Here is a 25,403-nt window from a genome sequence, read left to right as displayed (position 1 = left end):
TTTGAACGAGAGAGAGAGAAGTTCCGTTACAGTTTACAGAAACCAAATACCAATGGCAAACCGATGCCACTAAAGACGCCTTTTTCAATTGATTGATTTCATCGGTCCTTTCATGTCTCCCTCTTGTAGAGCGATAAAGACCAGATTTCAAGCATGATCGAAGAGAGGCTACGGAACTTCCACTCCGGACAATTTCCAGCAAGCACTGGAATGATTCGGGCCACATGACCAATAACTTAGGCCAAATCAGCTGACGATTTGGCAGTCTCTTCGTGTCGATTTGTCTAGCCCTTCGATGTCAAGCAGCCTCGTATAACGGCCGAGAAGGTGCACAGTACTTTCATCAAACCCGCTCGTGGAATGGTTCTTCCCCCTTGGTGATATGTCAAGGGTGGATTTTTTTTGTGGGCTCTGTGACAAAAACAAGTTTTGTTGCAACTCTTTCATGCAGTTTCTTAGCATGTCGTAAGCACAAAGTGAAAGTCTTGGAAAGGTTATGCTTGCTTTAATGGTGTTTGATCATAGTGATCAATGTGGATGCTAAATGTCAATGGCTTGTAAAAGAAGCGTTTTATTGTAGCATGTGGAAAGTATATACAGTGTTGTGAAAGATCAATATTTAGTGGTAAAAATACTTGTGATAGTGTTACAGCTATTGTTCCAAACTAATTGTCAGACATGCAAACTTGTTCTCTTCTTTAGCCAGGCCTCACCCTTGCTATCCAATGCACTACTCAGTTACAATGTAATCGAAGTCTATTGACAGACGTCCACAGATCTATGTGGCCGTTCACATCTGTCACCATACATTATAGGTAGCTTTAAATACTGTTTCAGTTGAATCCATGAGCTGACTTGATTGTAGTTAACAGCGTGAGCCACATGGAATATCACTTATTTCGTGAGCTGAATTCCAAATTTGGTTTTAACGCAGAATCAAATTTGGTGGTAGTAGAGATTTTTGTGACTGTCTTTGACAACTAACAGTTCTTTGTTTGTGAGGATGTTGTCACGAGTCGTGACTCTCAATTTGACTAACTTTCAAATTTTTCGTGATTCAAAACAAATCCAGTGTTCTTGAACAAGATCAGGGAGTGACTTTACATGACCATAAAATGAAAAGGGACTTGTTTACAATTCTACTTTATAACATGCATCAATCTAAAAGGGTTACTGAAGCAAACTTAAAGAGGGATGTAACATGAAGAACAAGAAACAACTCTATCTGTACAACTTCTGTTTTCATAAATATCTCTGTTGGGGCAAGGTATAAAATGATGATTTTTTATTATTATGACCATAATTAGTGGATTGTGTAATAATCAGGCGTTTCGGTATCTTGTAACTATCAAGCAATGGATAAAGCCAGGAATAAAGGAGTTGGAACCAGTTGACATGCTGTTACCCGGTTACCGTCTCCATGGTAGCAATGACCAGTGGGCATTCAAATTAACTTCAGTCCAGTCATGAAACTTGACTTTGAAGTGAAGGGGTGGGTCCTCAAGTTTATTTTATTCACCAGGGGGTTGGTTATGAACATGTGTTAACTTTACACAGAGTTGTTCAAAGAGAGACCACCTGTATGATACTGTTGAAGGGACGTAGGATAAGAAACTAGTGCTCGGTAACGATACTTCAAATGCAAAGATGAATAGCAAAGCTGAAGTTGATTAGATGATTTGGAAAGAAAACAGCTACTCCTTCCATTCATTGGCCTTATCGATGGGCAATAGTCCACCAAGGTAGTAGCTTAATGGCCCATTTGGTGCCACTTTACGTCGGTTTTTTTAACCTTAAAAAAATCAGTGGAACTGTCTGATTTGACTCTTTGTGAAGTGCCAACAAGAAAATCAGCATGGTTGTCATGGTAACCATCTGTTATGTTGACTGGAGGATATACTGTACGAGAGTTTAAAACCTGATTTTTTTTTCTTGCACATTCAAACTTTTGAATCATGAAACACGAGAAGAAAATCCAAGTTTGTGAAGTGACGGTACTAAGTACTAACTAGTACATGGGGAAGTAGTTTAGGCTGGACCTAACCTAAAAGGGCACAATTTGTTTCATATGTAGGCATTACTTTGAATTGACAGTCAGCTCATTCAGTTTTTTTCTTTCTTCCAATTGGGATGGGTGATAAGGTTGAGGAGGGGGGAGTGTGGAAAACGAGGGGGGGAGCCTGTATAAAATCTAAGATCTTAAATGGCATCTACTTTTCTTTAATTTCAGGTTGCAGTAGATCATTAATTTGGAATGGTGATGCTTATAAGGGTTGTGTATCGAAAAGTGTCATGTTATCACAAAATTGTTCTTTGGGCTTAAAGGGGAACCATCGGGATGATAAAGTACTATCAAAATTCACTGCTTTAAAGGGAAACCAGAGTTTATAAAGTTGAAAAAAGTATGTAATACAGTAAATTTCTAGCCTCACATGGATGAACTCTTCCGTTTCGGTTTTGAGTAGGCTATAAAGTTGATAACAGTGACAGGTTTCATCGTTAAGCATTTTCTGAAAGCAGAATGTGACATTAACTAATGAGCACTCTCTGAATTGGACAGAAATTAATAAGGTTTAAAAATTACCCAGTTTTCAAATAAATCGATCTTGAAGGAAAGGAACCAAAACTCTCCTGATTATAGAAAAATCTATCAAGTTGAGGAAAACCCCAAAAATAGGCAATACGGGGAAAATTTTCAGCTTAAAGAAAAGTAAAAGTTCAACTCCTATCTTGATAGCTTGTTCTGCTGCTGAGGATGAGAAATGGAAGAAAAAACAGGAAATGATTAAATTTTATTGGGGATGTCTACTGTGTTGGGTGGCAACACAAATCATTACACATTGATGTATTCTTCTAAAAATTAAAAAAAAATCAGAAATTTTAGTTTTGAAATTTCTCAGCAACAGAACAAGCAATGAAGATAGATCCAGACAAAGCTTAACATTCTCTTTGTGTCAGGTAGTATTTGTAACTTAAATTTGCATAAATTTAAATTTTGCATAATTTAAAAAAGTGAACTGGCAGTTTCTTATGCCATTTTCCAATATGTATCAGATACATCTTAACAACCCACTACCCTGGAAAAGGAGGGAAGGGGAAAAAAAATCTGTGAATCTATTCAATTTCTTTATTGATTTCCATAAATCTGATTAGTGTTTTTTGTTTGTAGTTCTGTTTAGATTAATTCAATTCTTTGTCATTATGTTTAACTAAATTACTTACTTTCTCACCCTGCCAGGTTTCAGTACATTACACCTTTTTGTGTTTTTTTTTTTGTGTTTTTTTCTAGTGTTGGTTTTGTTATCCTGAATTTTTCCATTTTCCATTTTACTTTTACTCATTTTGGAAAATATCTATATACCTCATTTTCATGTATGTATGATCTTTGTTTTGCTCATCAGTTTCAAACTTTTTTTGTTGAAAATTTCATCAGATCTTCTCTTTTGTGCTGGGTTTAACGTGTGGCCAAAGTATGTCAAACTTCTATGCCACATGTTTGTCTATGGCAATGTCGCTTTCATCAACGATTCCTTACTTTTTAGGTTGAAGAAGTGTGAACTGTGCTTTGAAAGTAAGATATGGGTTTAAATTCTTGGTGTAGACATGGTCTATAGAGGTGTCTAACATTTAACTATTTTACTGGAAAGTGAGAAATTCTGGATTAGTCCATTCACAAAGTGAAGCAGTCATGAAACAGTCTCGAGCACAAAAATATTTCCTTCGTTTGTTTTGCTCTACTGTCAGCCCAAAGTACATATGCTGCACTTCCAAAAAGTCAGTTCTTGTTGGTGCGATTGAACAAAAGTTTTGATGTCTCTCAAGACCAGTGTAAAAAGTCAGGACCAGAGGTCAGAACACTGGTCAGAACGAATAACGAGGTCCGAACAGATTTCAGAACATGAATGAATCCAAATTCCTATTCGAAAGTGTAGCTGGCCATGATAATGATCCATATACACTGTACAATGGGTACAGTTACAACTGGTGGGATATTGAATCAGGATGAGATAATCTGGATTAATGGGATCAGGATAATCAATGGTTTAATATTCTATCCTCTTGCAGCAGATGTGTAGAATATGCTATGAACAGCTACAAGTGATCAGTAAAATTGTCAGGCAACTGGTGGGTAGTCAAAATGGGATAATCCTCAATCTCTGGATTAAAGAGGATGAGGATAATCTAGGGATTAATATTCAATAATTTTGCAACAGATTTGTAGAAAGTGCTATGATGAGCACGGAGTGATAAGTCTACCTACCAGCTGAATGGTGGGATATCAGATGGGGATAATCCTTCATCTGGATAATCTGGATTGGAAGGGATCAGGATGATCCAACGTTAAATGTGGGGCACTTTCGCAGCAAATTTATAGAAGTTGTTATGCTTAGCATTTGAGGGACTAGTCCTGTTATCATCTTGCTTTATGTTTTTTGTGGTCAGAAGAAATACCTCAAAGTTTTGGGTACAGAATAAGTTATTAGTTCTTTAATGAAAAAAAACTCCTAGACACTCCTGAAAAGCTAAGCAAGGTTCTGTAACTTTAGTAGTAAATTACAAGAAGCATTTTTAAGAGAGAAAAATATTCAAAAAGAGAATTGTGAAATGTTGTTGGTCATGTGATCATTTGGGGCATGTCAATTATCCAAGTTAATGTTGGTTTATCGTTGTGGTCAGTTTTAACATTAGTGATAATCAGTGTAGGGCTGGGTGTGTTGGTGGAGAGTACTGTGGGTTGGTGGAAGCAGGGAGTTGTTCCATAACAGTGGAGAGTTTTGTTGGAATTGTGGGTGGTAGGGTTTGTTAACTTTCTTGAGTTTCTGATAGGTTGTATAGAGGGGATGGTGTATTGCATTAGTGGGGGGATGTGTTTTATTGTTGGGATGGTAATTGATTATGTTGGGGCATGGGTAAGGTAGGTCATGGGGGTGTTGTGTTGGGTTTAATAGTGGGGGAGTGCATTGGAGGCTTAGGGAGGGATTGTTGGGTTTTGTGAGTAGGTTGTTTTACTGTGTTGGGGTGAGGGTAGGTTGTGTATGAGGTAGAGTATGTTAGGTAAGGGGGAGGGGTGGGTAGGGGGCATGTTATTGTGAATGTTTGATTGAGGGTGTAGTGGATGTTAGGTTGGATGTACTGACTGCAACTTTGTGTACACAAGTCTCTTGTTTCCCTTTAGTCAGATTTATATTAATAATTCTCCTTCATATACCAAAGCACTTAAAAAATTGTATAATCATTTCTTCGAATGAAAGGAATGAACGAGAACCACACTCTAGTTTTGGAGTGTCATGCTCTGATTGGTGGAGCTAAATATCTTGCATCATTTAAAATTTTAATCTTTCATGAATCAATTGCACTTAATCAAAATGATCCTGTGTACAGGTAGAATGGTTGTTTGAATACCTTGTTTGAAAAGTTGCAGAAAATCTTGTTATATTAATGGGGGAAAAAATTGTTTCTTCTATAGGTGAGGAGAAAACTTCAAATAGTCGTTAGGTAGTCTTCTTAAGTGACCAGAGGTAATTGTCAGAAGTTGAATGGTTCAAGTTAGAGAGCCAATATTTTCATCAACCTAAAGATGAAAGGTTCACCCTCCCCACCCCTTTTGTGGTCCTGAAGTGTAAAGTTTCGAATCCACCATAGTATTATAATAGTCTCTAGTATTTGTATCATAATAATTGGAAGAAAAATTCTTGAGAGTTGGCATAACATCTGTGGGTTCCTTTAAGAAACTTAGAAGCCTTGTAAGATTAGCTTAACACATTAGTGTCTTTTGCCTAGTTCTCTCTTTGGATATTGTAATTTTTTCTTTCAATAACCTTTAAAGTGCATTATTATTCCATTCTTTTCCTCCTTAAATCCAATGTAAAAAATTACAAGTTACTCATTCATGTTTTGTTCCATATTTTTTTCCCCACTCTTTCTGTCTTCTTCTCTTTTCCCTCTTAACTGTTGTACGGTGTAAGAAAATTGTAACATATAATATACCCATGATAAATCGAGAAAAATTTTTAGTGCCTATATTTTTGTCTAACCGTTTTGAACAATTCATTGTTTCTCTTCATGCTACTCCAACAGAGAGTACATTCAAAATGTGGAATGCCCAATGCACCCAATTATCCCACATCTTTGCTCGCAAATACTCATAGCAGATGTTTCCTTCGAGGAGTAGAATATATGTGATTGATATGCATTCCTTCGTTAACTGAAGGGCACTTTTCTTCAAATAGACCTAAAAAATGTATGCCTGTGATAATAAGGCTGTGATAATAACTGATATTACGGTTGCAGAAAAATAGTGGACATATTTTGGTTTCGATGATATTCGTAACGTTTGCATTCATGATGGGTATGTTTGTATGTATGTGCCTTTGAGATGCCCAGCTTGTAACCATCAAAGGACACTTGAAGTTTTGTAGGGTATATCTTGTGGCATGCATCCCTAGTTAGTAATGTGGGTGGGGGCAGGGTGGGAGGGCAGAAACATACCCCTGATTCATAGTTTCAGATATACTGCCTCCAGTCCCGGAATAGTGGCAACTGAATGGCATAACTTCAAAGTGGAGGACATTGTGACATGGCACAGGCAGGCCTGAACTGGCGAGCTATGAAGCTAATGGGAAAACACCCGAACCTATTGGTTTTTGCTTCCTTGTTCTGGCTTTCAAAATATACAGCGTTAAAACGTATCTTGAATGTTCTTCATGTAAACAAGAGCATCTTGGATGATGTTATGACAACGTTTGTCCTTGACAACATCTCTAAAGCATTGTAAACAAACTATTTGAGGTCATTAACTGCTAAGGTTTTCTTACTGATGTGTGTGTTACACCTGATGAACTGGCGTAATAGTCAGTGTGTTAGACTTATTATTCTAGATACAACCATGTACCAAGGGGTATACACATACAACCTGGAATGATCGCAGTGTTTTCATGGTCCAAACTATATGAAAGTTAATTGTGTGCCTAAAGTCAACATTTAAACCAATAATAAACAAAATAACGATAAACATATAATAACCAAGAAAAGACAAAAATGTTGATATAAGTTACATTTTAGCAAACTTTATTTACAATATCATCACCTGTTCTCTCTTCTGTTCCATTCTTTTGTTTAGATTAATAGAACTGTTATTTTAATTTTATATCATGTGCAATATCTTAATTAGCATAACACCTTTCTAATCATGAACTGTAGGGCATTCCTGGTATGGATTCAATGTTTCTATTAAACTGTTTTGAAATGCAAATGGAATTTAGTAAATAAATAAATACCTACCTACTTTGCATCATTAGAATAGTTCTATTATGTAGTCCATTTTAATTTCAAGGACTTCAAAGCAAAATTCTATGCAAGATTGTCAACTTATTATACATGTGCAACAAGGTACACCAGTAATTGTAGACAGAAACCATTGTGTATATCATAAGAGACTAATTTCAGAGAGACCTTCAACACTGCTACACAAAATTTGAACTCTAGAATGATTCCCCTTTCGGTGTAAATGTTTAAGTGTATGTTTGGCTGGATGGAATATTTATTAAAGAAACTTACAGGGTTACATATTATAAAACTATATTAAACAACTACAAAAACAATGGCATATATTACATGTCACTGTGGCCCATCTTTTTTTATGATAGTGTACCCCTGGAATAGATGGAAGAAAAGTACTTATTTGTTGACACCAACCCTTAGCCAAGGCCTACAACAGAATTCCTCTTAAATTATGCTTAAGTTGGCTGGTTCAAATACTGCAACAGACATGCCTTGATTAAATCTTGTCAGAAGTAAAATAATGAAAAACAAAATAGCTCTGCCTTTGTATATCTTTAAGTTACAACATTTTATTACCACATTTTAAGATTTGAATTTATCGATTGCCGAGTATCATTTCAAAGCTTTTCATATAAATTTTAAGGAGTTCTGGTTTAAGCTAGAAGTAGTTTCTGTGCTGTATATGTTTCTCTATCAGTCTTGAAGGTGGCCAGATTCTTCTGGGTAGCAGTGACCGGAGGGGTCACGAGCTTGTTACGCACATTCATGCATTTGTTGTCCAACGCCAGGGAGTTATTCTTCAGTTCAAGATCTTGGTTTATCTTGTAAAGCTGTTTCTCGAGAGCATCACGGTTGTTGCTAAAAAGGAAAGGAAAATATTGAACATTGACATAACAGAAGTGATTCAAATGTAACTCATTAAAATTATTGGCAAAAATAAAAAATTAATTGTTTGACAATATTTACTTCCAAAACTTGTCTGCACTTGTTGCAATAGTAGTATTAATGTTATGAGAATGGATGAAAATTTAATGTTACTATTTCAACTTTATGAGTGTATTTAGTTTAGGCTACACTTTAAATTAATTACAACTTCTTCAATATTTTTACTAAACCATGGATTATTCCCATGTAACTGGATGCCCCCTCAGTCTAGTATACAGATTTATGTGATCACAACCGTTTAACTCCTCCTAATGAGAGTGGAAGCTTCTAAGTTCAATAAGAGTAATCATTGTGTTCCACTAATTAGATTATATATTTGCAAACCCTACTTTTATTTTGCTCTGAGCGACGTTGTTGTGTAAGGCACTTTATTTTTCCGTTAACGCACAAGTATGAAGTTACCAGGTTGTAGCAAGTTCACTAAACATGCAGTTTTAGTTGGCAAATGATGTAACAAAGATGTTGATTCCTATGGACCTTTGCAGCTATTTCCTGCTCATATTCACCAATCAAAATGGCAAAAGGTGGTTATTCACAACTTTTACTAGTTTTATATTTTCTTTTTAATATTTAAGTCACTTATGAAAAATTGTATGAAATAGTTCATTCTCGTCAAAAGGTCAACTTCCCACAGTACAAGTTGGATCGATTAACTGCATCTCAACCATTGAAGAAATTGACTTACTGGGCATCCTGGAGTTTGTTCTTCAGGGCCTTGATGGTGTCCTCGATCTCGTGAACCTCTCCAACCAGACCGTACTGTGCGTTATCTCTGCACAGCTCCACGTTGGGCCGGTAGGTGCGGTTCTCTAGACGGGTCATGGCCAACTGTAGAGGCTTCTCTTTGTCTCTGATGGCTTGCTCCAGTTCCCGAATGTTCCTCTCTTGCTTGGCGATTTCTTCTTCAGTCTAAAGAGAGGAGAGAAGAAAAGGGATAAAGGTAATATCATATTAGTATTATTATTAAACAAATCATGCAACTCAGATGTTAACATGTAATCATGTGTTTGATGTGTATTGAGAACATGTTTACCATGAAACTATCCCACATGACATTGTTATCCAATCTATTTACTATTTAGTGTATGAATTATGAATCAACTTGAAGAGAAGTAAAACCAATTTAAATCAGAATTTGAGGTATTGATGCCATCATCACAAGTCCTGTGCTCTGTACCAACTGAGATATCCAGCCTTTAATAAGTTGGTGGGATGACCACGCCAGTCAGAGCCAAAGTACCTTACACATTACTTGATCAAGGAAGGACTCACTCCCTCAATTTCCTTCAATACAACCCAGAATATGGCAGGGAGGGATGTTCAGCAGAAATTAGGCTTTTATTAGGATAATAAATTTTGGACAATAGACAACAACATCAAAATTATAGCAATTATGTCAATGAAAGATGCCAAACTTATTGTTTATATTACACTGGTGCTATAACTTTAACATGTAAAATGTTTCAGACTTTTTTGAAATATTTTGTGTACCTCACATACAAACAGACCATGTTTTTTGTAGATTTTAGAATAAGGTTCAACCCATCCCACATAAAGAAATATCTTACGTTTTGTTTCTGCCATTCATCTTCATCCTTTGCTCGCTCCATCTCATGAATTCTCTTTCTGAGAGCAAACTCTGTGGCCTGTCTCTGAGCTTCCAGGTCGTTATCTGTCTGAGCTACGGTGCTATGGATGGCCTCGCGGAGTCTCTGGGAAGCTCTCATCTCTGTATCCGCTCTGTCTTTATTGTAACGGCTGAAGTCTTCCCAGGTCTGAGGTGTTACACTCCTGCAGAAATGAATACATTGAACAAAACATGTCTGTTTAGTCAGGTCTACAAAAGGGAAAGCTTCTAAAAGACATTTCATTTGGTGTAATAGAATCACTCAAACACTACAGAACATGTACAGGTTCTAGTTTGTTTATATACATGTGTAAGTAATTTTGTACAAATGTTATCTATTGCGGGGAAGGTTTTTGAAACACTAACTATTATATTGGGATGACACCAAGCAATGACCGTTATGCACCATGAAATGGTTAATAAAGTTTCTTCCCAATCAGAAAAGGTTAAAGGGAAGCAGCAGTGGAGTGTGGGGATTTCTCAAAAGCAAATTTCTATCTTTTTGCATAAAGAAAGACAAGAGCTGCTGTTACCAATGAATCTTCTTATGCCAGGCTTCAATAAGATTGAGGCAGCATATCAAAGTCATATTTAACTTGGAGTTTTGAGCAGTTTCTTGGAAAAAGGGCAAATGGTTCATTGTAAAAAGATATTTCCATCTCTGAAACAGATATGTAATTAACCCTGTCCATGATTCCTGACAAAGCATATCCAGATTAATAGAAACTGGAAGAAATATACAATTCCTCTAGAGGCATATAAAGTTAAATTTCACACACAGACGACTGCACAGGCACTAGTCTTCTGGGCAAAGGATAATAATAATAATAATAATAAGCAAATATTTATATAGCGCTTTATGCAAAGGCCTCAAAGCGCTAAGGATGGTGGATATGAATGATTTATTACTCCACCCTTTAATCATAGCAACACTGTGGCACTGATTCAGACTTGAAAATACCTTACTGTATATGTAAAATCAATGCTTACCCTTTTGGTGTTCTGGTAGAGTTAGGCTGTCTGCAGATATCTGGTGAATCAATGCTTAATTCTTTACAGTAGGAGTCGATTCCTTTAGCTTCAGTTTTATCCCTGAGGTCCGCTGCTAACTGTTGTCTCGCCTCTCGGAGGAGGCAAAGCTGCTCAAATGCTGAGCTGACTTTGTCCTGAAGGGCAGCTTTGATTCCTTCAATTACATCAACTTCCTGGAGGAGATACAAAATATGGAGTAAGAATGAATTGATATTAATAAATAACAATCATGTGAAGATTTATTTCAGAAGTCCCTACCTATCACCTTTTACCAACATAAAAGAGGATGGTGGTGATAACATCCATGCAGAGATAAAAACAGCTAAACAGAACATTCCTTAAAGCATTAGGACTATGGATAACGCTTGATATAACATTGTCTGCATTGCTCTAGATGAACAGCACAATTTTGATAACATGTATTCATTGTGAAGATGTATGAAAGCTTACTTTGAAAAGTGGGAATGATTAAGCCTTTCATTTTACTTTTGTAGCCATGACAATCATACAATGCACATGTTGCATAAACATGTTAAATTGCAATATGAATATCTCACCTTTTGAAGCTCAGAACTGGCTAAGTCATCTACAACATCGATTTCTCTCCTGCCATCCCTGAGGGTTAGACATTCTGAAGCCACATCGAGAGGCAGAGCTTTCGCTTCCAAAGCTCGTTCAGCCATATCCTTGTCTTTTTCTAAATCTGCAATTTCTTGATCTGTGTCCCTTAGTGTCTTCTCTAATGTCTCCCTCCATTTTTCGATGTCGTCAATTCTGTTTGAAAGTCTAGTGGTATTGTCATGTATTCCCCATGCGGTTTGGTTGTAGGTCACGTTCCTGAGCTGACTGGAATCCTGACGATTATTGTGAGAGCCGTCCCTCAGTCTCTCTGCATTTGATGCAAGAAGATGGTTGTTTGTGTGCCAGTCAGAGGGCGCAAAGTGGGTCACAGGCTTACTAGCCACTGATGCGTAGATAGACATGTTTTTTTTCACGCTGTTGAGGGAAGAAATGGGTGAAACAAGTTTAATACTGAACTGCAAAGTCATTTAAGATAGGCTTACAAAGTCACTACAGTATTGTGGGGTTTTCAAAAAGGCCTACAACTTACAACTTAGGTTAGGGGCCTACATAGTAGTACATGTGTATGGTGTAGACTAACCTGAAAGTAACACTGAGGCTAGGGCCTAGAACAATTGACCAACATTAAAATGACACTTTTCAATATAGGCTAAGTTAGACGTAGGAAACTCGAGTCGCCTCGTTAAGCTTAGCCAGGAACCCATCAAGCCTAGGCCCCTAAGGCTTCATCAAGAAAGGCTCAGAAAAATCATTTGGAAGTCAAGGTCCATAGGTCTATCTGAAGAAGAAAGGTTGATAACTTAATTAAACTCACTTTTGCTTTTAATGCAAAGAAAGAATGCCGTAAACAGCAGATATTTTTCCGGCAAAGCTATACCACTTTGTATTGGCTACAGACTAGAAGTTGTGTACGTATGCCACGATGTACAGCTGATACGATTCTAATTTGTGTATGTACAGCACACGTTCCCAAGTTATAAGGTTTGTAATGTTGGTTAACACCGTTTCCACAGCAACAATACCTCCGAGTCTGAACAGCATAATGAATACGGTACAGGCAGACACGCAAAAGGTAACGCAACAAATAGCGTTTTTTCTGTTGCTATGACAATACTTAATCTACTCTGTCCAGTCGTTTGTTACTAGCAGCCTAGACGAGGAGTGATATATATATTATTTCACCCATCAGTCACCTATTCAGTTACACACTGGATGATTTGCACTCGTTTGCGGCAAGAACATTTTCATATTGCTAAAAATAAACACCGTAAGTTAGTTGTTTTAACTGTAAATTTTACATTATTCATTTCTTAACAAATATTTCGTTCGCAGCGTTATCATAATATTAGTTCGTACAATATAATGTCAAAAACGTACTTTCTCGCAGAATACGACCTAGTATTATTAGTATATAAGTTGTAAATGGTAAGCCTATGCTATTGCTAAGTATTATGAAGCCTTGGATAGCTTATTACTAAGTACTAAACAACTTCAAGTTTATTTAGAATCCAAATCAATCTCAAAGGATTGTTTTTCATTTGAGCTAAAACATAAAAATGTACAAGCAAAGGTTATAAGTACAAAAAGAAAAGGCCGTGGCTATTCTTACGACTAGTCGTAACAATTATTTATAAACTACAGTATTCTTACGACAAAGGCGAATTCAAGCGCAGTAAAGTAAATAAAGCAACTGCGCATGTAGTAGGGGTAACCCTAACTTTAACCCTAAACCCCAATCCTAACACTAACCCTAACCGGAAATTACTGTTACTCCTGGTCGTAAAAAATAGTACTCCTGTCATAAAAATAGCAACTACGCATGCGTAATCGGAAATTATTCTTACGAACAGTCGTAAGAATAGCCACTTTGAAAAGAAAACTTCATGTACAATAGAAGTAGGACTAGGCCTAGGGGGCCTATGGAATAAATAAATAAATAACTAAGGCCTGGCCAAAGTCACTCTTACTCTTAGGCAAATGAACTTATGGCTAGCCATAGTTTGAGTGCTTGGCCTTAGTTTTTCATTCTTGCTATGAACCCATATTTTGGTCTCTTCATGATAAAACCATTCCCTTGACCTATTGAAGAATGAGCAGCTGGACCATTACTATGGACTAGCCTAAACATTAAACAGCATGTACAGTAGATCAATACAGTAATAATAGACATTGCTTAGCCTGCATGTTGTTGAATTGAAGAAATGTGTACACTTGATCATATTCCATAGGTTCAGCCAGTATTAGAAGCCGTAAGCCTACTCTAAGAAAACACATTCCCATCAAATAAGTTCTGATATTTAACATTTACAGTATTACCCACTAATAATCTCAATGGAAGGAGAGAAGGAGGGGCAGGATACAGAGAGTGTGGTCCAACTATTACTTATTGGGCCCTCTGCATTTTTTCTTTCCAGTATTGGGGATTTGCTGGACTTTTTTGGCAATTCCTTTCTTCTTTCTTTCTTAAAGTTTCCCACAATTTGATTACCAGGATTAGAATTAAACTACTAGTACAGGTCTAGCCTATTTACTTAAGTTACAGTAGCCTTTCATAATATTTTGGTAAACATTTTTGTAAAACATTTAGTTAATGTTTTGCACATATATCTAAAAACATTTGTTAGGAACATATTATTTAAGTTATTGTAAGCCTATTTAACTAGTGATTCTGGTCAATTCCTTTAAGTATCCGAAAGAAAAGCAATTGATGTATAAGCTTACTGTGTCATACTCTCTGCAGAAAATGTCACATGGACATTCTCATGGGCCATGTTCTGATCATGCACACGAACATGAGGACCCAGAGAGAGGTGCTATGTTCTCTCTTTATACAAAGATTGACACCACTGGAGTGGAATGTTTAAACGAGAGAGTTGACGGGTCAGGGAAAGATGTTTTCAAACCCTGGGAGGACAGACTAAATATTGAAAAGGTTAGCCAATTATTTTAAAGGAGACAGCAAACGTACCTTCATCATTTGTATGTGTGTTCTATTGAGATAAATGTCATGAACAACCTCCCTAAAAGTAGCTAAGGAAAAGCCTTAACTCCATTTGGGAGATTACACAGGTTTACTGTTCCTTCACACACAAGGCAATGACTTGATCAAGTCTATCGACTTCCGCCGTAATGCTGTTGAACCTCCTCCAGTCATGATCAAGGGTAAAGAAGTTGAAAGGGTTCACTCCTACAAGTATTTGGGTATTCACCTCAACAATAGCTTAACATGGGATGGTCACATGGATGCCCTAGTAAAGAAGTTAAATACCAGGTTATATTGCCTTAGAAAGTTGTCAATATTCAACGTACGTACCGATATAATTCAAATGTTTTATAATTCTATTATTTGCGGAGTTTGGAGATACTGTATTATATGTTGGGGTGGGAATGTCACTAAAGTCGAGAAGGACCGTATCGATCATATAATTAGAAAAGCTGGGGGAGTCATTGGAGGTCAACAGCATACAGTCGACTCGGTGTACCAGTCACTGCTTCAAACAAAGCTAGATTCAGTTTGGAATGACTGTTGCCACCCCCTTCACTGTTATCTTAATGACAATGTACTGTAATTAACAGAGGCAGTGGCAGACTGAGACCAGCCGTACACGAGAACTAATCGCTATAGTAACTCGTTCACTCCCCGTGCAATCAAACTTTTCAATGTCAACTTACGTCGCTAGGCTGTTGCAATAATCTTTTATCTTGTCCTTGTCTTACTGTTTATCATTCTCATTCTTTAATCTCCATCTGTATATATCCTGATTTATTTTCCTATGCTCATATATTTTTGTACTGTTTTGAACTTTTATGTGCGAGACACTAATTTCCTTATTTGGAGCAATAAAGTTTTACTTACTTACTTACTTACTCTAAACATGACATCATTGCACCAAGTTTGCTTTAATTTTTCCTTCCTTGCTTTCACCTCAAGGTTTCTTTTCTGTAATGGGGATGGATTAGCAAATGATCAATCTGTAATTTTGTTGAAGCTCTTTACATGATCTAATGACAGGCATTTGAGTCAGTGTCAACATTCATGTTAACATTCTACAAAGGTACCTAGTAAATATGAAAAGGAAACACAACGAGAAAGTAAACTGTTTCAAATCCTAGAGGCACTTATGACATCACAGATTTACAAATTGACAGCTCTTGGACACAACATTATAGCTAAGATATCTCAAAAATCCAGCAAGATTTTTCTTAGCTTTTTGGGTGAATTGTTCTTCACTTGGTTTGTGTCTTCTCTAATGTCATTAGATTATTAATGAGAGCTAATGCATTGTGCATTACAACAGGTAAGGAGTCACCATTTATGTACAGGATACCTGTACCACTTTCTATCCATTTATTTGAAACCAAGGATGAACCCCTTCTCTGTGAGCTTGCAAATACTAACAGTCACTCAGTACTTGTTTTACTTGGGTAGTGTCTTTTCTTTTACTGGTGCTCATTAAATATTGTGCATGGACCTTTTCAAATTTATAGTTTGGAGGGAGAGGTGAGCGAAGGGGGTAGATATGTACCTTTTATGAGATATACTGTTAGAGTTATCAGTTGAACAAGTCTCCTCTTTTTGCATCCGTATTTTTGCCGAAAGTTATGTGATAAGCAATCAGAAGAATTTTGGTAATTTATGTAGAATTAGGTTATTTATGTAGACACAAGACCAACAGAAATTTGTATGTACACATCTTTTTTATTGATATTCCTTGGTTATTTCATAAAGAGAAATGAGTAAAAATAAAACAAAACTCAACAAATAAACAAAATGTACATTTCTTTCTACCCAGTTTGTTGAAAGTGACGATGATGATGTAGAACTCCTTTTCAATATTCCGTAAGTATGTGTGATTTTACATCGGTTTTCTTAAAAGTTATCATAAAACTCATCATGAGAAGTAAATAATAAATTAAATTGTTACCAAATAAGCCCTAGCTTATGATGACATTTTTCATTCTTTGAGACGTTGATGATGTAATACCTCCTGCATAGCGCCATAAAGATGGGGAGAACCATCTCAGAGGAAATTTCCGTAATTTAAGCAGGAAAGTTGATGATAAGTAAATTTTTGTTAAGTCCTCACATAGTCTTCTCATTTCCTTCACCATCCCAAACCAAACAGGCTAAATATGGTAATAATTTGTCAAATTGGGTCAAGAATTTATTGAATAAATGGATTGAATATTCACAGGACCTTTCAAAGAATCTATTAAAAGTGAAACATTTTCAATTCTTGAAAGAAAACTTGTCTCTGTGACTAAAACCCAAACAAAAAAAAAGAGTCAAATGAACATGGATTGAAGTCTTGGAAATGGAAATCAATAGTTTACTCAGTTGGTATTCTTAGTTGAATATTGAATATCTCTACTCACTCCAATTGGCGATTTGTTTATCTTGTATCACACACATTGGAGATTTTCCAAACCAACCAATCAGGACCGTCAGTGTCAATTCTTGTAAATTGCATGCAGTCTCTTTCTATATATGTTACTGTTAGTGCTCACTATCTAGGCATTCACCACAAATGACCAAGCCCCATCTATTCAAATTCACCTTTACTTTAAGTTCAAACAGCAGGAAAACACACTCTACATTGACGAATTCCCCATACCCAACTTAAAAAAGTTAATCACTTTAAAGAAGTCAAACAAAATGTCTCTTTTGAAGTTTTCTTTTCAATCCTTTTTATCCTCCTCTGGTTGCTGATCTGTAGTATTATTTTCACCCTCCTGAGTCAGATCATCCTCCTCCATGCCAGTGATTTCACTTTCATCTTCTCCGCCTCCATCTTCTGCACCCTCCTCCTTTGATTCTATACCCTCTCTCACTGTGTCCACGTAGTCGGTTAGATCGTCACTGAATTAAAAGGGAAAAAAGATTAAAATAATCAAAGATGAGCATCGAGTCATATTAAAGGGGGTGTTCTGATGTCAGATAATGTAACACATATAATAAATATGTAAAAGGAAATTATTTCACACCCTTTTAGTTAAAACCAAATCTTGATATATCTTGTCCCTTACTCAAAGATAGGGCTTATTGAATGGACCCACTTTTGGCTGGCTAAAATGCTGGATTCTTTCATGGAACGGATCACAGGACTTTGGTAATTTTTGATGTCGTAACAGAGTTATTAGAATGCTTTACATTCTTATTATAATCATCTTGTATGATTGAAAACTAATACATTTGAGATATTTCCATCATAGCTGTCAAGATTCTCTGTATCAAAAATTTTCATCAAAATGTAAATTATTTGTAAGAAATAATGCTTTAGTCTGTGCATAAGGTTAAAATATTAAAGCTGTATTGCTGTGATGACAACATATGTAGTACTCTTCTGTTGCCAGATGCCATTTACAAAATATCACCAAATTTTATAAAAGTTAATCTTTCCGTCAAACAAAATACTATGACCATGTGGTTTTGCCCGACAGATGCAGACATTTTCCAGCAGTTATAAGCAATTTTTAACCTTTAACCTCTGGAATATCCCTGTATGTGCATGTATGGGTGTATATATGTGTGAATATATGTCATAACAATAACCAAAAATCTAAATATCAAGTTTGCAATACAAAAACTCTTCTGCTTCCAAATTGCTGTGAATCCCGTTACCACAGATGTTAGTCCACCAAAAAAGAGGGGGGGGGGGAAAGGTATTTACCTGTCACTCATGTTTTCATCATCAACTTTCTTTAAAGGATGGAGGCTGTGACTATTGTCCTCCCCTAAAACCGATTCGGGGTACCCAAAGGTTGGTCCCACCACCAGCTGAACTACCTTGGTGTACTTCCGAAATCTGATGAGAAAAATGGCATGAACATACAGTAATTAGTATCGACCAAAAAGAAAAGTGCTCTTTTGATTGTACACTGTACAGTAAAAGAAACATTGAAGTGCAGGGAGGTTGGAAGCAGTATTATGCTGGTGGTTTGATTTCATTCAAGTTTCTGTAGCTGCACGCTCTATCAAATCCAGCTTTACAAGGTACCATTGCTTTCATGTTGGCAGAGATTTCAAATTTGATCTTGATGTTGGAAAAAATTGCTCCAATATAATTGCAAAATTTCCTACAATAGAGGGCTAGTACTGTAGTTGAAGGAATATTTCAAAGGTCAGAAAATTTGACTAATATATAAAGTTGACCAAAAACTTGCTCACACTACACTGACAGTTCTAACTTAAAAATATACCTCTGGTCATTTAGCCTTTGAAGAAGATCCTGCTAGGATCAAAACGTCAGGCCAACTTACTTTAACACATTCTCCTACACAGGCTGTTTAGTGGATAAGCAGTTTGCTAACAGTTTTATTTATTTTAAAAATATCCCATTGCAAAATCTTGTTCCTCCTGGTACAATAAGTATGTCTGTCTGCAAAGATAACTTGTTTTGGTAGTTTACCAGATAAAATCATTCATTACTGCATGGAAATGGATCACAGGTGGTAGTCTTTTTAATTATTTTGAAACCTTATCTTTACTGTACCTTCTATAACCTTTTGTGTAAGTTCTCCATGATAAAATGTGATTAGTTAGAAGAGAAAACTGTCACATCTTTATACAATGATATCATGTTTCCACAGAGATCATTATCTTCTTTTGTGCAGAAATTCTTTTTGTCCTACTGGGGGAAGGGGGAAGGGTGGGGGAGGGAGGGAGTGGAGGGGAGGGAGAGAGGAGACAATTAAGCTTAATTGTCACTATGTCATTAACTGTGCTATTTTCAGATACAATCATAAAATTTTCACCAAACTTCAAATCTTCAATATATTCTTGCCTAGGGTTGTGATGCAAAAAGCTCAAAACCCCCCCTTCCCCCACCCCAAAAGAAACAACCAAAACACCATATATTGTGCCACTGGCATTTAGCATCAATTTAACACTTACCCATCCAGTAGAAGCTTAGCAAATTCCTCATCATTTTTGATTCTCAGTTCTTTCCTGTATTGATCCCATCGTTTCACCTGATTGCCCACGTAGATGAACTTTTTGCTCTGCCTGACGTAAATCTCCATCTTTTTCCTTTTGACTCGTGATTTTGAAGAGCTGTGAAGCTTCTGTTTTCTGTAACGTCCCTCATGGGGCGACTTCCCGGGACTAGATTGTTCCGTCGAGACGGTAGGCTTTGATTCGTTTTCAATGGGAACGGTCAACGTTATGAATTTACCAGCCTCTGTGCTAGCTTCTATCTCAGCCAAGAGAGGAATCATTTCTGGAGGTATTGTTGATGTTGGATCCTTAATAGAAGTAGCCTCTGAGTTTGGCTCAGCCATTTTTGAACTTCAAAGTTGACAGTATTCAAGTTTTAAATTTGGAAAGTAAGTAAGCCTTTTGTGTACAAAATTGATGACAAGTGGGAAAGTCTGTTCTAGGCTGTGAAGAAAGAAGTTTCAAAATAAATTTAAAATAAACTTATAAACACTGACATTAGCAAACTGCTTATCCACTCAAGAGCCTGTGTAAGAGAATGTGTAAAAGTAAGGGGGCCTGACGTTTCGATCCTAGCAGGATCTTCTTCAGAGGCTGAAGAAGATCCTGCTAGGACCGAAACATCAGGCCTCTGACTTTTACACAAAATAAATTTAAGACAGAGAAGTGAAAATTGTAGACTACAGATTCAAGAAGAATTCAGTTATGTTTGTACTCAGTGTCAAGAAGTTGTTCAGTAATGTAGTGTTCCCCATCACCCAAATACTGTATATAACCATATAAAATTTAGCTGGAGACTGGAAAAGCAAATTGATATGCAACATAGGAAGAAGTTTTGAAGAATTAGCTTACAATACATCATCAATCGACTTCCCTAAGGCAAGGTTGGCTTAAGTTTGTTGCCAGTTAACTTCAGTGTGGCATACTTTACCATGCTGTAATAAAAGCTAACCAAACCCAAAGTACTGCAGAAACAATATCAAGAACTTCTTTTATTCAAGTGTCAGAAACTATCATAGTACTAGCCAGCCGTGTGCAGTATGATAGTGAATACGGATCTATAGCTAGGTTACTGTGTGTTGATGTCGTGCAACCAGTACATAACGCTAATGCTTACGAGGTCAGGGATCGAATTGGGAAAACCGCTGAGGATTGGTATCGGTTAACTTGTAAATCATTTCGCTCTCATTTAAACGTCATTTGAGGTACATTTTATTCGAGCAAACTATTGAAACACTAGTGGTTGTACTCATGTTTTCACAGTTACTTACACTTTCTTAAATTGCCGCTTCGAACGTGAACAAAACTGAAGTTAGCATCCACTTGACACACGAGGATCGTATCTCCTTTGATTCCGCCAGTTTTGAGAGGAAGGGTAAAGTGATGGCGCCGTTTAAGAATGTGTCTACTATAATGTGTGTAAGAAGAGCTGTCATAACGATTATCACAGAGGATAAACATCTTATTTCCCCGAAGGACATGGGAGGGGGTAGAAATCGGGTTACTATGGCTTTCCTGATACACTTGAAACTTATGGTGACAAATGATTTCCTAGTTAGCTTGACATTGCCCCTCTAACACTCGCCCACACCAATAACCCCAACCCTGTGTTAAAGAGGCTAGAAATAATCACAAAAATCTGGCCAGCCAAAGTTGCCTCCGGAGGTTCACGGTTGCTGACTTATTTCATCGTTCCTGTTCACAATTATGGTAGAATAAAGGTGCCATTTGGACCACGGGCCGTGGCATCTGATTATGGAAAAATTCGACACCGAAGTACAGCTTGACCAACCACGGAAGGGGCTACTCAAATCATTTCTGGAGCTTGGTCGTTTATAAGTTAAGTTATACTGACTGAAACTGATACTTGTTCCATTCATTTTTTTCTTTCTATTTTTGTAGGTTTACTGGTAACGTTAAGCTGAAGGGTATCGTGGTTATTGGAGGAGAAGATGACACACATCCATCAGCTATGAAATTGTAAGTTTTCTTTAGAGATATTATTTGTTCTGCGGGATACTTGCTGACCAGATATCATGAGTAACCATTGATAAGCAATTTTTTTTTCGGACTTTTACATTTTCTTATTTTATTTAGTTTTCATTGCCGGTTCATTAAGGTCATTGTGCTTTATTTTTAGTCCTTTCTCACATCAGTCTTGGTAAATCTCGATTTTATAAAAAAAATAATAAAAAAAAAATTTCTAATATCAGACTGTTTCCGATACTTCATTCATTTCCACCATTTCTGATTTTTTGTGTGTTTAATTTCACCTTTCCTTCCTCTCCCTTGCCCCTTCTCTCTCCTTCCTCCACCCCTCTTTCTTGTCGGCTATGATGGTTATATCGTATTCCATGTAACATTGTATCTTCTTCCAGGTACAAGAACCGACCTCACATGACGTTCGATGAAACCAGTTTACAAGCAGATCAGGAATTTGAGATGCAGCCGGACAGGACGGGTGAAATTGATTATAATGTCAAGTAAGCATCCAGGCCCTGCCCAGGGGAAGGGGTGAAGGGTTGGGCTTAAAGGGGAATATACACTGAATATGCACCATCTTCGGTCCCTTCCCGTTTTTCCACCACCCGCAAATGACAGCGGAATTATGCAGTACGATGATCTATTAAGAGACATGAGAGCATGGTGGACAATTGGGTAAGGCATCGGACTTGTGATCCAAGGATTGCTGGTTCGATTCCCACCTAGTTCATAAAGTAGTGCCCTTGGGCTGGATGCTTTATCTCAATTGCCTCTCTCCATTCAGGGGTTAAATGGGTACCTGTGAGGTAACTTGTCATTGGGCGCAGTGTATAACTGCAGCCACTTGAAGGGATTGTTTCTTGGACAGGTTATCATTGACCAGGGATAATATAACGTCTGTAAAGCACTTTGAGACCTATTGCTGGTATAAAGCACTATATAAAAAAAAAAAATTCGAATAACATATTTAAAGCACTTGTGAACCATGTCGACTCTGTCACAGATGGTCTTCCCTTTGGGTGGGTGATACCAAGACTCCCCTTCCCCACATCCAAACCCTGTCTGAAGTCAATTCATTTTTCTCTCCCCGTGTTGACTTATAATTGGGTTTTTTTCTTTCACATGTTACCATCTGTTAGGGAAATGCCTGTGTCTCTATGCCTTGTCTCTTTATATTTTGATGCTGTTCAAGACGGTTTTGGGTTCTGTACATTTCCTGACATGAAGGATATGGTTTTACTGCACCTCAAGCAGGATTTACCACTGCTGCATCTGTTAATGAGTAATGTACATATGTCAGGCAGTGGAGAGTTTAGCTTAAATACTGTAAAATAAAATAAAAATTAGTAAAGGAAATATTTATGATGCAAAAAACAAAGCAAGCTTGTAACGTTTTTTTTCTCTTTCTTTGTTCCCCATCAGAGTCGCTAAATTCAACAGCGTGTACCATTTATCGATTTTATTTCCGAGGAATTTTGGAGCCGAATCTACAAAGGTCTTTTACATTGGTTTAAGGGGAGAGTTCATGCAGGTTAGTAGTAGTTTACTTGTAGTTTTGAAGAGAAATGGTCGGTCACATTGGCTACATATCAGTAGACAGTAGGATAAGGAACGTATCCAACAGCAGTAGGGTCCACCTGCATTCCCTCTCTCCCTCCCTCCCCCCTCCCCCCCACCCCAATCGAAGTAAACATTACACTGTGGCAGAGATGTGTGCCTCCTTTCAGCGTTTTGTCTTATTAACAAAGAAATTGACAGAACCTGACGATTATAATTTAGAAGTTAATGACAATATCACGCCAAAGTTCTACGTTGGGGGTAGGGCTGAACTGTTCTTGCCATTTGTTCTTTTAATTAAATGTAAACTTTTCTATGCCAATGAAATGGTTTCCTGTTCCCAGGCTTATTCTCTGAGCATCAGTATATTGACCGAGCACCCACATGTCACATATGCATGTAGGTATCCTAGATGGGCTGTAATCTACAATATTAATAGGGCAATACTGCCATCTATCAGCCTTAGCTCATCTTCAGTCTGTTTTTATTCCTTTTTTAACTTTTTTTTCTTCTTGTTCTGGATTTGTTTCTTCTCGGAAGACCATTTCATATCTTGGTGATACTATGACTCATCTGTTATTGCTCCATTTTCTTTTTCCTTTTTTTTTTACACATATTTTTACTTTCATATTTTTGACAGGCTCAACGTGATGCCATTGTCATTACTGCTTACGAAGCTAGAGCCAACCCAGCCGATCATAAAACAAACCTATTAGATGGCGCCCAACACCAGATAAGATAATGGACGAATATTATTATTGGTGATCAAATAAACTGTTGCATATTCATGAGATGATGTCATAATGCAACATGACATTTCACAAGAGACAATGGGGAAAAAAGGTGACTAATAGGCCCTATATGTAACGTTTGACTATCATCTTGTATATATGAAGTATGGGATATATGTACCCAATTATACCCAAGTTAAAGAGATGAGGGTGTTGATATTTAAAATTTGTATGCAATATATTATTGCAATAGGCAGAATTGGATCCTGAAAGCTGCGGAATTGGATGGGGAGGGCCAGCAGCCAGGCCAGAGCACAGGGGGGTGTGCCCCTCCATACAGACTACTCCCCCCTCCCCTCCACATTTGAGTCACAATCATATGTACAAGAGCTGCAGAAATTACAGGACATGAATATGATGCCCCTCCTTAAATTGCTGGTGCCCCTCTTACTCAGAATTCTGGGGCTACGATTCTGGAAGGAGGCGGGGTTAAGGAGCATATATTGATGTTCAAGAGCCTCCACAGTCCTTTTTTTAACCCCAACATATATTAAAAAGTTTGTTAAGCACATGTAAATGTGAAGCACATAGCTAAGGATATGGAAACAATGTTTTAGATGACAAATTGGTTTGGCTGCGAAACTGACATGAGTATGGTATCATTTTGAACAGTTTTGTCTTGGGAATGACTTCATATAAAACTTTAAGGGAACCAGGAGCCATTCTAAAAATATTTCTTTTCCGGCAATATCGGAGGAGGCCTTCCGGCCAAAAATATGGAAGGGTGTAGTACCTCCCATGACTTTGCCAATGGTATAGTCGTCGGTTAAAATTAGCCAAACATGAAACATAGTCTAAGCTATGGTAACTACTGTGAACGTTATCATACTAGTATAGAAATGAATAAATGCTGACTAAAATTTAATTTATTTGTTTTTTTTCCCCTTTGCTTTGCTATCATTATTCTGTGCAGCACACTTTTCTTTGTATGATTTAATCAAGTGTGGTTTGTTACCTATAACTAACGCTGTACGAGGTTACCCAAGCAGCAGGCCACATTTCAAGCTTCCTTGATTCCACTTATTATAACTGGTATGGAGACTGTGTAAAGAAGACTTAATTGTTATGTGTACTTTTAGAAATGTGAAAGAACTTATGTAGCAGGCAGCCTGTCAACCTGTATTTTGTAAAAGGTTAACATACTTATCACACACATAGTCTGTACTTCAGAATCAGAAATGTTGTAAATGAAACCAGTTAAGGTGGGGTTGGGGTGGGGGAGAGGGGAGGGTCCTCCCACATCATGCATACAAAAGACCTGCCTGCAGATCGTAACTTGGAAACTGTGTATGCAGTATCCATCTACAATCTCTTATATATATCCTCAATTTTCTGATCATTGTATTATCTTCTCCTTCAAAGAGCGCCCTCTTTATGCATGCACCACATCGGGGTTCTGGTGACGTCACATTAAAGTTTCTATGGTTAAACTGCAGTTTCAGTTCAAGAGTTTAAACATTTTGTGACACTCATTAGACAATTACTAAATATTTGGATTTTTTATAATAGCCTGTAATATTCTCTTGTCTGGTTACATAAAGTTACGAGCCATTACTCTTTGATGGTGGCACTGGTAGTGAGAGGAGCCATGCGAGCCATACTATTATAGTAACCCCCCCCATCCCGCCCCACCCTCACACACCCATTACCCAAAAAAAAGAGACAGAAA

The 25,403-nt window shown here is 37.2% G+C and overlaps 4 protein-coding genes across 5 annotated transcripts in view; 2 read left to right on the top strand and 2 right to left on the bottom strand.

Annotated features, from left to right (window-relative positions):
* The window catches only part of LOC139973284 (nuclear receptor-binding protein-like), a 30,436-nt gene extending 24,428 nt beyond the window's left edge, over positions 1-6,008 (top strand). The window contains exon 14 of the mRNA XM_071979847.1: positions 130-6,008. Coding sequence (XP_071835948.1) covers positions 130-228 — 99 coding nt within the window. The 3' untranslated portion in view covers positions 229-6,008. The remainder of the gene's footprint in view (positions 1-129) is intronic.
* A 1,039-nt stretch (positions 6,009-7,047) lies between these two features.
* LOC139973449 (tektin-B1-like) lies at positions 7,048-12,448 on the bottom strand. Its single transcript, XM_071980135.1, has 6 exons — positions 12,282-12,448; positions 11,443-11,881; positions 10,844-11,058; positions 9,795-10,017; positions 8,912-9,135; positions 7,048-8,139 (listed from the first exon to the last, which is right to left on the bottom strand). Exons 2-6 carry the CDS (start codon positions 11,866-11,868, stop codon positions 7,935-7,937), a joined length of 1,293 nt encoding a protein of 430 aa, XP_071836236.1. The 5' UTR covers positions 11,869-11,881; positions 12,282-12,448; the 3' UTR covers positions 7,048-7,934.
* Positions 12,449-12,597: 149 nt separating this feature from the next.
* Positions 12,598-25,126, top strand: LOC139973451 (PITH domain-containing protein 1-like). The gene is made up of 7 exons (XM_071980138.1): positions 12,598-12,734; positions 14,208-14,399; positions 16,261-16,307; positions 21,306-21,383; positions 21,782-21,886; positions 22,809-22,917; positions 23,584-25,126. Exons 2-7 carry the CDS (start codon positions 14,211-14,213, stop codon positions 23,683-23,685), a joined length of 630 nt encoding a protein of 209 aa, XP_071836239.1. The 5' UTR covers positions 12,598-12,734; positions 14,208-14,210; the 3' UTR covers positions 23,686-25,126.
* LOC139973450 (uncharacterized) lies at positions 16,147-20,803 on the bottom strand. 2 transcript variants are annotated; one of them, XM_071980136.1, is made up of 4 exons: positions 20,675-20,803; positions 19,362-19,847; positions 18,139-18,273; positions 16,147-17,327 (listed from the first exon to the last, which is right to left on the bottom strand). In XM_071980136.1, exons 2-4 carry the CDS (start codon positions 19,745-19,747, stop codon positions 17,147-17,149), a joined length of 702 nt encoding a protein of 233 aa, XP_071836237.1. In that variant the 5' UTR covers positions 19,748-19,847; positions 20,675-20,803; the 3' UTR covers positions 16,147-17,146. The 2 variants fall into 2 exon arrangements, with proteins under 2 accessions (XP_071836237.1, XP_071836238.1); XM_071980137.1 differs by lacking the exon at positions 20,675-20,803 and adding an exon at positions 20,521-20,664.
* Positions 25,127-25,403: the final 277 nt, after the last annotated feature.

Source organism: Apostichopus japonicus, chromosome 9, assembly GCF_037975245.1.
Source record: "Apostichopus japonicus isolate 1M-3 chromosome 9, ASM3797524v1, whole genome shotgun sequence".
Taxonomy (NCBI): Eukaryota; Metazoa; Echinodermata; class Holothuroidea; order Aspidochirotida; family Stichopodidae; genus Apostichopus; species Apostichopus japonicus.
The sequence above is the reverse complement of the archived record's forward strand: the minus strand, read 5'-3'. Positions and strand labels throughout refer to the sequence as shown.